This window comes from Rhinolophus sinicus, chromosome 13, assembly GCF_057876585.1.
Source record: "Rhinolophus sinicus isolate RSI-liver-muscle chromosome 13, RSI-T2T, whole genome shotgun sequence".
Lineage (NCBI taxonomy): Eukaryota > Metazoa > Chordata > Mammalia > Chiroptera > Rhinolophidae > Rhinolophus > Rhinolophus sinicus.
In genome coordinates this window covers 44603103-44617013 of record NC_142513.1, presented here as the reverse complement: position 1 = coordinate 44617013, position 13911 = coordinate 44603103, and the positions used below count along the sequence as shown (strand labels likewise).

Genomic DNA, 13911 nt, shown 5'->3' with positions numbered 1-13911 from the left:
CAGCTTCACAGAAAAGGGCTGGTGGTTTAGTCCTGGCCACTGCTGACGTTCTGAATGTTGCAAGGAATGCTTCTAGAAATACAGGCCTTTGGCTCTAGGGAATCATTTCAGTGAGCAGTTATTGAGACCATCCTGTGTGACCCATAGGGGGTGCTCTGTGTCAGCAATGCAAAAGTGGTCACAACAGAAGTCCTGCTTCCTCCAGGAGACAGACAGGTCAACAAGCGCCCACGACTCAGCTTAGAGAGACAGAGTTCTTCCATGAAGAGTTAGGACAGATTTAGAAAAAGAGTTAATACTGTGCCTGGGCATTGAAAGATGAATAGGAGTCCCTGGAGAAGAGGCATTAAAGATCTCAGATTGGGGTATGGCCAGAGAGAGGGCTGTGGCAGGCTTCTGCAGGCTCCCAGCTGGGTACTCCATACCGTCTGGGTTTACCTGGGCCTCCACAATGTCTGTATCCATGTCTTTAGGGTTCTGAAAGGCTAGGGCCCAGTTCACTCTTTTTCGTTTGGCTCAAGTCTTAATATACCAGTAGCTCTCAGTCTGGGAAGGGAGATCACCTCAGACAACTAGGGACCCATCAAGATTCCCTTACACACTTGTAAGGGCCAGCTGTGTCCACACACCCGTGGTCAGGTCTGTGTGGCCATTCCCATTCTTTCCTTGGCTGTACACTAAGGATAGATGCAGCACACAAAGGTCCAAACTGTCTCTCATATAAGAGCATGTGTGGATATTCCCTTGGAAAGCATGTGGGCTCTCAGAATGGAGAGGACATTGACACTTGCAGGACAGATCCATGTTGTTCAAGCCCCTCCCATGGCAAAGTGGGAATGGCCTCTGTGGATATTTCCTGGACTGTCAGGACACTTACAGTTTGTTAGGACTCTACTTCACATAGGTCATTGCAGCTTGTTTCCCCTGAAAACCCACAAAGATGTTCCTATAATTGCTGACACCCCATACTCAAACGTGCACAATCCTTCTCAGACTGAAAAAACACATTACTTATGCTTCGGTTGCAGTTTTAGTGAACTTAAAGCCACCTGAGAAAAGATGCAAGCTTTCTTTTTTTTTTTTTCCCCGCTTTGGTTAAACCACTTTATTGAAGTATGACTGACTGACTGACATACAAAAGCTGCAACATCCAATGTCTACTACCAAAACAGAACAGTTTGATTAGTATACTGTGAAACCATCGAGGCCATGCACTTATCAGCTGCAGAAGTGTCCAAAAGTAACATCTGTTAATTTAATTTTTTTTCTTTTGTGGTAAGAGGACTATCTACCCTCTTAACATATGTTTAAGTGCACAATGCAATCATTAGCTGTAGGTCCTATGCTGTACAATAGATCCCCAGAAATTATTCATCATGCATAACTTTATGCCCTTTAACAAAATCTTCCCATTTCCCCTCTCCTCACTCTGGTAACCACCACTCTACTTTCTTTTTTTGTTAGTTTGACTATTTTGGATTCCTCATAAAAGTGGAATCATGTAGTATTTGTCCTGTGTCTGGTTTATGTCATTTACCATAATGTACTCCAGTTCCATCCACATTGGTGCAAATTTCCTTCTTTTTTAAGGTATAACAATTTTGCATAAGATACAACCTGTTTGGGTAGAGTTTCATTGCACATCTGGCTGATTTTCACATGTGGTCATATCAAGTTGCTTATTTGTTGCAAATAACACATAATAACCTGATGTCATCATGCCAGGACTAAGTTGCCTGGTGGCAGATGATGGAACTGTGAACCTGGACCGTGTCTAAAAAGAAAAGCACAAAAACACGTGGAGGATAGACAGAAATGATTCCCTGATAAATGATCCCCTTTATCACCAGACATGGAGTTTTGACCCCTTCCCTGATCCAATGTGGCCCCAGAAACCCTTCTCAAGTGCCCACTGCTATGGCCTTAACAGTTGAGTGACTTCTTGATGTGACTGGCTACATCCAAGCCAAAAGAGTCACTCTGACTGTGCTACTCAGTGAGGCCCAAAGGCCAAGAATATCACCATCCTCTGGTTGCTGGTTGAGATCAAACTCTCCAAGCCTGACCAGACCTACTGGGTCAGAATCCTGGAGGAGGGACAGACCCAGGGACCTGGGTATCCACAGACCTTCAGGAGATTATGGTCGCCTCTGAAGTTCACAAGTAGCTGCACACAGATACTGGAGGCCTGTTTCATAGCACAGAGCTTGTGAAGAGTGTTTGTGAAGAGTGTATTATTTAGTTATCCCAGAGCTGCATTTGCTATTCCAACCGGAGGCTGTGAGGTTCCTTTCTCTACAAACAGGCTGCACACAGGAAATGGTGCCTGCTGAACTGTGGAGAACATGGCCACAAGAGGGCATCAATGATCACCTAATAGACACACCTCCCCATCCCTGGAGCTCATTTGGTTTTCTCCCTCTCTTTTTCTATTTCTTTCGAGTAAGACAAATTCCTGCAGAGACAAATTCCTACAAAGGAAACTATAGGCGCAGTGTGTGTCGGTGGTCATTCCTTCTGTAAATACTTTTGGAGAGAAGACGTTTACTCATCCAGCCAGGCCCCAGGCTTAGCAGATGACAGCACATCCATGAGCTGAGTTGTACAAAGAGAGATGCAGTGAGCTCAGCATATTCCTCCAGCTTCCCTAGCTTGGCAACATCCCCAGGAGCCAGTTATCCTTGTCTGTCCCAGAACCCAAAGTGGGAATGAGGAGCCACATGGGACGAGGAAACACTGGGACCTGTCAAGACCTCAAGCCCCTTCTGAGCCTTTTTAATGAATGATCATCATCTCTGGGCAGGTTACCTTCTATGACCCGCAAAGCTGCCTCTGGGCAACCCATCCTTTTTGGCGCTGCCCCTCCTTGTCTTGCTGGCCCTCACCCTACTGCTGTATCTTCCATTTTTACTTCTTGCACTTGTGTCCTTGTTTCAGTATCTGATTCTGGGGCGTACAAGTAAAGGCTTCTCTCCCCATTGAGGTGCTCAGGGAGCATTGTGGCTGGGATTCAGCTACAGGGGACACTTCCTTTCATGGCAGCTCCTTCCCAACTCACCTTGCCTGGGCCTTTTTCTTCTTTCCTGGACAGGAGACAATTTTAACAGCTTTAGATGGAGGAGGCAGGGCCACATGTAGGAAGAGATAGGGTGTAATTGCAGAGAGGAGGCCCAGAGGAAGGATTTGTCCTAGAGCAGATAAGTTGGACCAGTGCCCAGGTAAGCTCTGGCGGTATCCTGAGTGGGGAAGAGTGAAAGCCATGGGTGTCCGGTTGCCTGCAGCCCTGCTGCACTGGCAGGGGAAGTGGGCTCTGCCCTGGGCCATGCTCCTGCTTCTTTTTCCAGGAACTCCATGCTCCTGCTGGAGTTCCCACAAAGAAAGGGGGAATGATGACCAAAATGTCATGGAAAGTTATTTTCCTGCTACTGTGGAGTATGCCTTACACATATTCAATCTGAAGAGCAAGGACATGAATGCCTACAGGCTGGTTCGGATCCGGAGTTCTAGGAGGGAGCAGGTAAGGGAACCACACCTTCAAGTCCTGCTGTCCTGTACTTGTAATAAGTGGGGGTCAAAGAAAGGGGTCTTATCAAAGGATCTTGTTCACCATTTGAAGTGTGTAAAATATAGCGATGATAACAGCCTACTGATTTAGTCCCAGTTTTTATAACAGAAATACTTGGAAATTTTAAAACTTCAGGCAATGTCTACTCACGCATAAGATATATTTTCAATCTTTATCATTTTTATGACTTGTTTAATGAAGATTGACTTCAAAATATGGACAATGAGGGGATAAAGATATCCAGTAAGGAAGAGACTCACACAGAAAATGTTTGAAAAGATAGGTTGAAGAAATATTTCAAGGAAATAAAAATAAATTATTAGAAAAATAGAGAGAGGAAGGCGGGAGGAGGAGAGGGAGAGCAGGGCTGAGGATCCAGAGCAGTGAGGTCCTGCTGTGACATCAGGGCCTCTGCTCTGACTCCCATGAGCTCTAGGCAGCCTCTGTGGTCTCCATCAATGTGGATTAATGTTGTTTTACACTCCTTCTCAGACGATGGTTCTTATTCTAAAATTTTCTTCTTGCCATGGAACCTCTACAGAATGCAACCAGTAATGCCATTTTCATCTGGACTGCAGATGTGAACAATGAAAACATTGTCCTGAAGGAGCACTTCTGGTTTCTGGTTGTGTGACTCTGTGTGTTTGTGTGTGGTGGTGGTGGTGGAGTCGGGGGCATTACTCTTTCTCCCTCTGGAGCTCTGCACTGAAAGCCTGTATGAAGGGCAGAAGATTTCCATGCTGAGCTGAGCTTAAGCCTCTGTGGACACTGGTGGACAATGTCCCTTCTAGTTCATGTACCTTGAGCTCTCTCAGGCTCTGGTTGGGTTTTCTAGATATGGAATCACAGACTGAGTCTGGATGTTGGGAGTAATAAATGGGATGCGGTGGTAGGATACGGAATAGAATAAGTAGAATGAAGTGGAGAAGATTACAGAACATTTTGGAATGTACTTTGTAATAGAACTTGTTTCTTGAAGCCAGTGTGTGTGTGTGTTTGTGTGTGTGTGTGTGTGTGTGTGTGTGTGTGTGTGGAGGGTTTCGCTAGCATTGTATAGCATTTTTCTGATGTTGGGCAGGTGAAGGGTGTGATAATGGGGCTGTAGAAGAGTCTCCCACTCTGGGGCTAAGATTATCAAGCAAACTCTTACAGAGACAACACCCTTCCAGGTACTTGTCACCTGTCCCTGGGAATGCGGTGGAAGCTAGAAGCATGCTAAAAGGAAGGTGGGGTCTCACCATGGCATTTGGAAATGCAAGGCTGTAGTGTTTGATATTAATGGTGTGTGATCATCCTGCATCTACCCTGGGGCCTACACCAGACCCACGTGCCTCTTTACACAGAACCTCCCAAGCTTGGCTTTACCTCCAGTGAGCTTATGTAGGCCCAGAGGCAAATCCCCAAATGGAATAAAGTTTGGACCTGTCCCTACACTCCATGTGTCTACACTGGCAACTACTCAATGGGACCATGAGGGATGTTTCCACTTTAATGTCTTTACGTACCACAGGTAGAGACCATGTTGGCATTCTCCATGGAGCTGGAGCTTCGTAGAACGAAGTGTGGGAAATTTGATGAAGACATTGACAACTGCTCCTTTCAAGAAAGCCCAGAGATGAGCAATGTAAGACACACATGAGCCTCCTTTAGGTTCCACAGCTCTGGACCTGCACCAGAGTGCAGTGGGGGTGGGGCAGAGGACACATCATTCCTAGGAACACAGAAGACTGAGGGAGCCGCTAACCCTACTACAGCCACTACTTGTGCCACACGACAGAGCCTAGCCTGGCAGTCAAGCCCCAGGGTCCACTTGTCAACCCCTGGCTAATCTGAGATCCCAAATTTGAGATCCCAATCTGAGCTCTCACTCCATTCAGCTATCTGTACCCCGGGCCACACTGGTGAAAGATTGCTCCTGTCCCTAGGATCCAGGTCTCCTGGTTCCAACCACAGGATGACCTTTCCCTGCTCTTTAGCCATCTCCCTTTCCAGCCTTCAGAAAAGGGACATGTCAAGGATGGCCAACATCACCTTTGCCTGAGTGGAAACTTTTCAAGTCCTCCTGGCACTGACCAGAGCCTGAGGATGTTGGGCTGACGGGGGCCCACTGCCTTCTGGCCCAGGATCTGCCCTGGGTTCCTTAGGAGCATGGGTCATACTGGGATAGCCTGGGGTTCCCCTGAGGACCACAGGCCTGGGGTCAGGAGAGATCCAGATCAGGAACATCCAGGTCTCAGACTGGGGCTGCAACTGAGGGCCAGAGTCTGCATGTCCCAGCTGTTCACCCCCGGAATACAAGGTTGGGATGGATGTTGTCTTTAAAGCTGGAGCCACAAGCTTCCCAAGGCTTCTCCACACATACTCCATTCTTGTGCTTGTTCCCTCAGACCTTCACCTGCTTCTTCACCATCGGCACTGAGCCCTGGAGAACAGTGTTCCAACTCCTGAACAAGACCTGCCTGGAGGGGTTCCACTGAATGCGATCACATCCCAGTCTGACCTTTCTGTACCCCTTGAGCATCAGCAACTCCCTTTAGGTGGCCCTTCAGTGACAAAGCAGCTCTGGGCTCGGCTCTCTGCTTTGCAAATATCTGGGGTGTCACATGCAGGCATTGTGGAAATTCCTCATTGTCAATTTTTTTCATTTAGAATAGATCATTAAACATCAGCATTTCATGAAGCTTTGTGTAACATGGTTCCAGAGTGAGGGGGCTGGGCAGTTCATGCAGTCATCCCAGCAGGGCAATGTGGTAGTCTGGGGGTGGGTCCTCTTTCCCTCTTATACCTCCTGAGCTGGCTCCACGTGGCACAGATAAGGTGCCTCTGAGTTGCTGTTTCAGCGCTCATGAAAGATAACCTATATCCCTAGAGATGTAATGACCATGACTGAGTAGGAAACCCAAAGTGCAGGATGGGTGCACACAGGGTCTCAGGCCCCTCAGAATACATGTGACCTCTGTTCTGGGGGACTTGCTCACACACATTGCCTGGTTCAATGTAGGGAGAATGACAGCTGGGAAAATGTAGGAAGGGATTCTAGTCTCCACTCAAAGAGTAGTCAGGCCACTACCACCACCAGCAGCAGCATCCACTGGACACTTTTAGAAATGTACACACTCGGGTCCTGTACCTTTGGACAAGGAGACTACATTTTCACAAATTCTCAGGGGATCCAAGGACAATTAAAGATTGAGAGACACTGCTGTGCCAGATACTACTGAGACTCTGCCCAAATTGCCTAGAATATAGGGTTTGGCAAACTTCTTCTATAAAAGGATGCAGAGTAACTCTTTGGCTTTTGTGGGCCCTGTAGCCTCCTTCTCCACTTGATCTTAGCCAAAAGGCCGAGAAGCCATGTGGCCTCCTTATCAACTCCCTAATGTTGCCTTGTATCTGGGAAGCACCACAGACAATGTGAATACAAACAAGGGTAGTCTTCTTCTAATAAGACTTTATTTTATTTATTTATTTTTTTTTAAATTAAATTTATTGGGGTGACAATTGTTAGTAAAATTACATAGATTTCAGGTGTACAATTCTGTATTACATCATCTATAAATCCCATTGTGTGTTCACCACCCAGAGTCAGTTCTCTTTCCATCACCATATATTCGATCCCCCTTACCCTCATCTCCCACCCCCCACCCCCCGCCCCCGTTACCCTCTGGCAACCACTAAACTATTGTAATAAGACTTTATTTGTATAGCTAGGCTGGGGATGAAATTGGTCTTTAGGCTGTAGGTGTCCCCCCTCTTGGTACTAGGTGCCCCACCCATCTTTTGCAGCTGGGGGACCCAGTATCAGCACACACCCAGCTTCACAGCAAGATCCAAATCTCCCCCAGCTCTGCTCAGGGCCTCTCTGTGCTGCTGGAGCTCCATCAGCACAGCAGGAACCACCCACAGAAAACATTCTATCCATGGGTAGGGTAGCATGGGGAAGGGCCCAATGTCCCAGCTCAGGTAGACCAGTTAGAGGCAAGTGGTTCTCATGTTACCACATGATTCTCACACTTCCCAGCATGACAAACCTGTGGCTGCAGTGGTGATCCATGATAATAACCAAGGTGACATTCTCTGTTCTCTGCCTCCCTTTCCCACTACGCTGTCTGTGATCATCTCCCAAATAGACTACCTGTACCCAGCAGTCTGTGTTGCAGGGTCTGCCTGAGGGAATCAGAGCAGACATGTGGTGTTAGGCATCTTCTTTGGCGATCCTACATAGAAACTTGGATGGACTTCCCAGGAACATGTGAGTCCAGGCAAAACCAAGGGAAGAGCTGGGCCGTGGGCATTCTTGCAGCTGGCTGAGCAGCTCAGCATGGGCACACCTGTGCTGTTGTCCCACATCCCTGCCTGCCTGCTCCTAGACTTGAGCAGATTCTTCTTGAAGACCTTCCCGGTGTCCTGTCTGTTGCCATCCTGTTTTTTACCAAGATGTGGCCCAGCCAGCAGAAGAAAGCTTAGAGGATCCCTTTAGCCACCATCATCCCAATGCATGTTTTCCAGGAAGCCTACCTACTCATTTCACTCAGGTGACATTTTGGGGCAGTTCTAGGAGAAATTCTCCTGTGGAGTCAGCCCAATGTGGGTGATGTGGCCTAAAACACTTTGTGTGCTCAACCCACCACCTGGGGCTGGGGGAAGGAGCCAACAAGACAGGCATAAAAGCGTGGCTTCTGTCTGGGACTTACTGATTCCTGTATCACTCAGATCACACTCATGGGGGTTGTCAATGGTTCTGCTCCACCCCAGGAAATCTACAGGAAGTGGGGATTTATCCTGGTCCTCTCTGTCTCCCCAGGGATCTAAGGGTGAAGGAAGACATGTGCCTCATAGGCTTAAGAGTAACAAGGGTAGGATTGAGGGACCAGTTCTTGTGGGAAGACCTCTCCTCCCTGCCCTGCCCATCTCTGCCTGGGCACCTGTCCTATTTTCAGATCTGTGTGTTGGGACCCCGGCCTGGGCTGTGGAGTGAGCTTGGTGAAAGGGCTGTCTGGAGCTGTCTGCCTTGGTGAGCAGATCTGGCAGGGAGAGCCAGCCAGGATGGTTGGGGCCTTAGGGTCTATTGTCAATGGATGAGAGTGGCCATGATAGAAGCCCTGCCCAGGCCCATGACACTCCATGTATGTGTTAGAGCAAGCAGACCTAGAGAAAGGCCCAAAGACTGAAAACATACCTCCATAAGCAGAGGGTAGGGAAAGACAGAAGAAAGAGGCTGAACACTCCAGTCTGGTAATTAGTAGAGCTTATTAAGGGAAACCTACATAAGTATAAGGTGTGAGTTGGGTGGCTGCAAGATGAAATGGATCCATGTACCATTTAGTTGGCACTAGATAATTATCTAAAAGAAAGTGAGATAGTCATATATGCTGGTAAGGGACTTGTCTCAGGTACCAGTAAATGCATCACATGCTTGCCTGGGTCAAGACAACCACCTATTCCAGGAACCAACATGTAACAGGAGGCAGGGGAGGGGTGCTGGTTTATGTCAGGACAAGCATCATTTACAATAAGTCTCTGAGGTGGTTTACGGGGTACAATCTCCATGCTGGCCTGGGTCCAGCTCATGGGTCAGAGGGAGGTTACATATGTCTTGTAACAATCTTTCCTCCACACTTCCCAGGGCTGGGGGACAGAAAGAATAAACACAGGTGGGGTTTCAGGGAAGGTAAAGACAGTTGCCAGGTTTCAGAGTGGCTGCCTGAGGCACAGGCCCCAGTTTCTGGCTGGCCATCTCTGTCCTGGGCAATGGATGACCTATGCCATTTCCTGGAGTGAGGCCACTGAGATTCTTGGCTCCCTTATAGCAGCTGGCTGACTGTGATGAATTCATCTGAGTTCTCCAGGGAGCCACCGAGAGCTGGCCAGGTGCCCTGGCCTTGGAAACCAGAGGGCCAGCTCTGTTCCGCCATGTGTCCTGTCTTCGCCCTGCCCTGAGCCTTCTGTACCTCAGTTGTGCACCTCTCCCATGGGGATAGCATCACCCATGCCTTACCCAAAGGGTTGATGTTTGGGACTAAATTCAGAGCTTGGGAGTAAAAGTGCTCGGTTAACTGGAAAGTTCTCCTCTTAAACGAGAGTTATTCTGCTCCTTTCCTTATCTCTGCTCTGAGTCCATTTGGAACTTGCATATTGGCCATTTCTTGGCCACAGCCTTGGGGACAAGAGTTAAGGAGGGACTTGGTATTGCCATCAAGATGACAGCAAAGTATAGATCCCAGGAATTATGTTCACCACTGTGATAAACAAATAACCCTGAGTTGTTGCCAGGGCAGGAAAAGCAGAAGGAGATCACAGGAGTACAGGTTTTCTTCTAAGATGAGCTCCGGCCAGAGGGCTCCCTGGAGACCTGGACACAGGCACATCTCCCAGAACTTAGGGACTCAGTCCTTCCTCTGTCCAGCCCGCCCACTTGGATCACCCTGATGCCCTTTCCAAGAGTTGCACCTGGAACCCTTGGTACCTACCTGTACTACATAGTGCGTGGTTCTCCTCATGCTCATGCTGAAACCATGGTCTTTCTGAACCACAAAAGCATGAAGTGTCCCAGTCAGGTTGTCTTGCATGTTAAGTTGAAGTGGGTAAATTCCCCTTAACAAGATGTTACCATTAAGTGCAGAAATCTATAACTCCCTTAATAAGCCCCTTATTGTGGGTCAGTTCTTTCACATATATGACTAGTCAAATGGTAACTAAAATAATGTTCTTATAGCCAAGGGAATAATGTACATGGTTGGATCGAGTGCTGAAAGCATCCATAGCAATACAGTCGTAGGTTGTGATGGTAAGGTAAACAATCCATCAGGAAGCTTTAATACCCATGAACCTGCATCCAAACAACATATGGAGCTGGAATAGCCAACAGAAAAATTGATGCTTTTATGGGGCAAGTCAACAATTCCACAATCACATCAGGAGTGTAGCACATCTCTCAGGGCTATTATCGAGAAGGATAATTATAAAGGATATAGGTGAGTTGAAAGATGCAGTTAACTAGTCTACTTCAACAGTTTTCCATAAATCCATAGTCTACTTCAGCAGTTTTCCTCTACCTAACATAGCATGTGAATTTTAAAATAATGAATGGATAATCATGAAATGGTAGTGTTAAAAATGTTACAAACATACTGGCAATACAACAATAAAACTATATCTGAGGAGTTTTGAATGAATGTGTTTCCTGATGAAAATATAATTAAATTAGTAGTAAAAATATATTAGTAATGTATAATTTCACAATGGATATCAAACAACTACCCTATATACCTCCTATATACCTTAAATATATATATATATATATATATATATATATATATATATATATATATATATTTTTTTTTTTTTTTTTTTTGGTCAATCATACCTCAATAAAGCTGGGAAAATTCTGAAGAAATTATCATTAAATTGAAATTAGTTATTGAAAATTTAATTGTCTGCCAAAGAGGTATTAAAATAAATTGAAAATAAATTAGTTTTTAAGTAAATTATAAGTTTAATTAGTAGTAAAAACACAAATATAGTGAAAACATAACTAAAGCATGTTGTTATATAAGTTAATAGCTTACCCCCAAATAACATATCTGTTAATTATATTTTTATTAGTTTCAGGTGTACAAAACAACATAGAGATTAGACATTTATATACTTCGCAAAGTGACTACCTCAATAAGGCTATTACCCATCTGACACTGTATACAATTACTAGAATATTATTGACTATATTCCCTATCCTGTACTATTATATCCCTGTGACTATATTTTAAAATTATAGGTGACATTCAATATTATTTTATGCTGATTTCAGGTGTACAGTGTAGTGGTTAGACATTTATATAACTTATGAAGTGATCCCTCTGATAAGTCTAGTACTCATTTGCACTATACATAGATTTTACAGTATTGACTATATTCCCCATATTGTACTTTGTATTCCAGTGACTCTTTTGTAACTACCAATTTGTACTTCTTATCCCTTCACCTTCCTCACCCAGTCGTCCAATCCTCCTCTCATCTTGTAACCATCAGTTTGTTCTCTGTATCTAGGAGTCTATTTCTGTTCTGTTTGTTCATTTATTCTGTTCTTTAGATTCCACATATAAGTGAGAATGTATGGTATTTGTCTTTCTCAGTCTGACTTATTTCACTTAGCATAATACCCTCTAGGGCCATCCATGTCTTTGCAAATTGTTAAGAGTTCATTCTTTTTTATGACAGAGTAATATTCCATTTTATACATGTGTCACCATTTCTTTATCCAATCGTCTATCACTGGGCATTTCAGTTGTTTTCATATATTGGCTATTGTAAATAGAACAACAGTGAGCATAGGGGTGCATATATCTTTTCAAATTAGTGTTTTATATTTCTTTGAATAAACACCCAGGAGTGAAATTGATGGGTCTTAAGGTAGTTCTATTAATTTTTTGAGAAACCTCCAAAATGTTTTCCATAGCGGCTACACCAATTTGCAATCCCACCAAGAGTGCAAAAGGGTTCCCTTTTCTCTATATTCTCACCAACATTTATTGTTTGTTGACTTATTGATGATGGTCATTCTGACAGGAGTGAGGTTTTACTCATTGTGATATTTATTTGCATTTCTCTCATGCTTAGTGACATTGAGCATCTTTTAATGTAGCTATTGGCCATCTGTATGTCTTCTTTGGAGAAATAGTTATTCAGGTCCTCTACTCATTTTTTAATTGGATTGTTTGGGTTTTTTTTGGTGTTGAGTTGTATGAGCTTTTTACAAATTTTGGATATTAACCCCTTATCAGATGTATCATAGGTGAACATCTTCTTCCATTCGGTAGGATATCTTTTCATTTTGTTGATAGTTTTCCTTGCTGTGCAAAAACTTGTTAATGTGATGTAGTCCCGTTTGTTATTTTTTCTTTTGTTTCCCTTGCCCAAGGAGATATGTCAGTAAAAGAATTACTAAGGGTAATGTCTGAGAGTTCACTGCCTATGTTTTCTTCTAGGAGTTTTATGGTTTCAGGTCTTTAAATCTTTAATCCATTTTGAGTTTATTCTTGTATTTGGAGTAAGAAGGTGATCCAGTTTCATTTTTTTTGCACGTATCTGTCCAGTTTTCCCAGCACCATTTATTGAAGAGACTGTATTTACAGTCTTTGGCTGTATATGCTTGCTTAATTTGTCATAGATTAAATGACCATATGGGCATGGATTTACTTTTCGGTTGTCTGTTCTGTCCCATTGATCTGTGTGTCTGTTTTTGTGTCAATACAATGCTGTTTCGATTTCTATGGCCTTGTAGTATATTGATATCAGGTAGCATGATACCTTCAGCTTTGTTCTTTCTCAAGATTGCTATGGCTATTTGGAATCTTTTATGGTTCCATATAAATTTTAGGATTATTTGTTCTAGTTCTGTGAAAAATGCCATTGGTATTTTGACAGGGGTTGCACTGAATCTATAGATTGCTTTGGGTTGTATGGACATTTTAAAGATGTTAATTCTTCCTATCCCTGAGCCGGGTATATGCTTCCATTTATTTGTATCTTCTTCACTTTCTGTCTTCAACGTCTTATAATTCTCTGACTACAGGTCTTTTCTTCCTTGCTTAAATTTATTCCTATGTATTTTATCTTCTTTGATGCAATTGTAAATGGGATTGTTTTCTTAATTTGTATTTCTGATAGTTTGTTATTGGTGTATAAAAAAGGAAGCAATTTCTGAATATTAATTTTGTATGCTGCTACAAAATTTTGTATCCTGCTACAAAATTTTGGTGGAATCTTTGGGATTCTCTATATATACAAGCTCTGACAATTAGGTTCGTGAACTTGTTGCAATGATGTTGCTAACCTTTTTTGATATCAGAGGGATTATTCATTATGAATTTGTACCAACTGGACAAATAGTTAACCAAGTTTACTATTTGGAATTGCTGAAAAGACTGCATGAAATAATTCGACGATCTGAACTTTTTGCCAATAATTCATGGCTCTTGCATCACGATAATGCACCAGCTCACATGGCACTGTCTGTGAGGGAGTTTTTAGCCAGTAAACAAATAACTGTATTGGAACACTCTCCTTACTCACCTGATTCTGCCCCCAATGACTTCTTTCTTTACCCAAAGATAAAAGAAATTCTGAAAGAAAGACAGTTTGATGACATTCAGGACATCAAGGATAATGTGATGACAGCTCTGATGGCCATTTCAAAAAAGAGTTCCAAAATTGCTTTGAAGGGTGGACTAGACATTGACATTGGTGCATAGCTTCCCAAGGGGAGTACTTCGAAAGTGACCATAGTGACATTCAGCAATGAGGTATGTAGCACTTTTTCTAGGATGAGTTGGTGAACTTAATTGTCT

At 44.0% G+C, this 13911-nt stretch overlaps 1 protein-coding gene across 1 annotated transcript; it reads left to right on the top strand.

The window, feature by feature from the left end:
- Positions 1-3259: 3259 nt before the first annotated feature.
- LOC109438654 (cystatin-9-like) lies at positions 3260-6042 on the top strand. The gene is made up of 3 exons (XM_019718661.2): positions 3260-3517; positions 5076-5189; positions 5953-6042. Exons 1-3 carry the CDS (start codon positions 3260-3262, stop codon positions 6040-6042), a joined length of 462 nt encoding a protein of 153 aa, XP_019574220.2.
- Positions 6043-13911: the final 7869 nt, after the last annotated feature.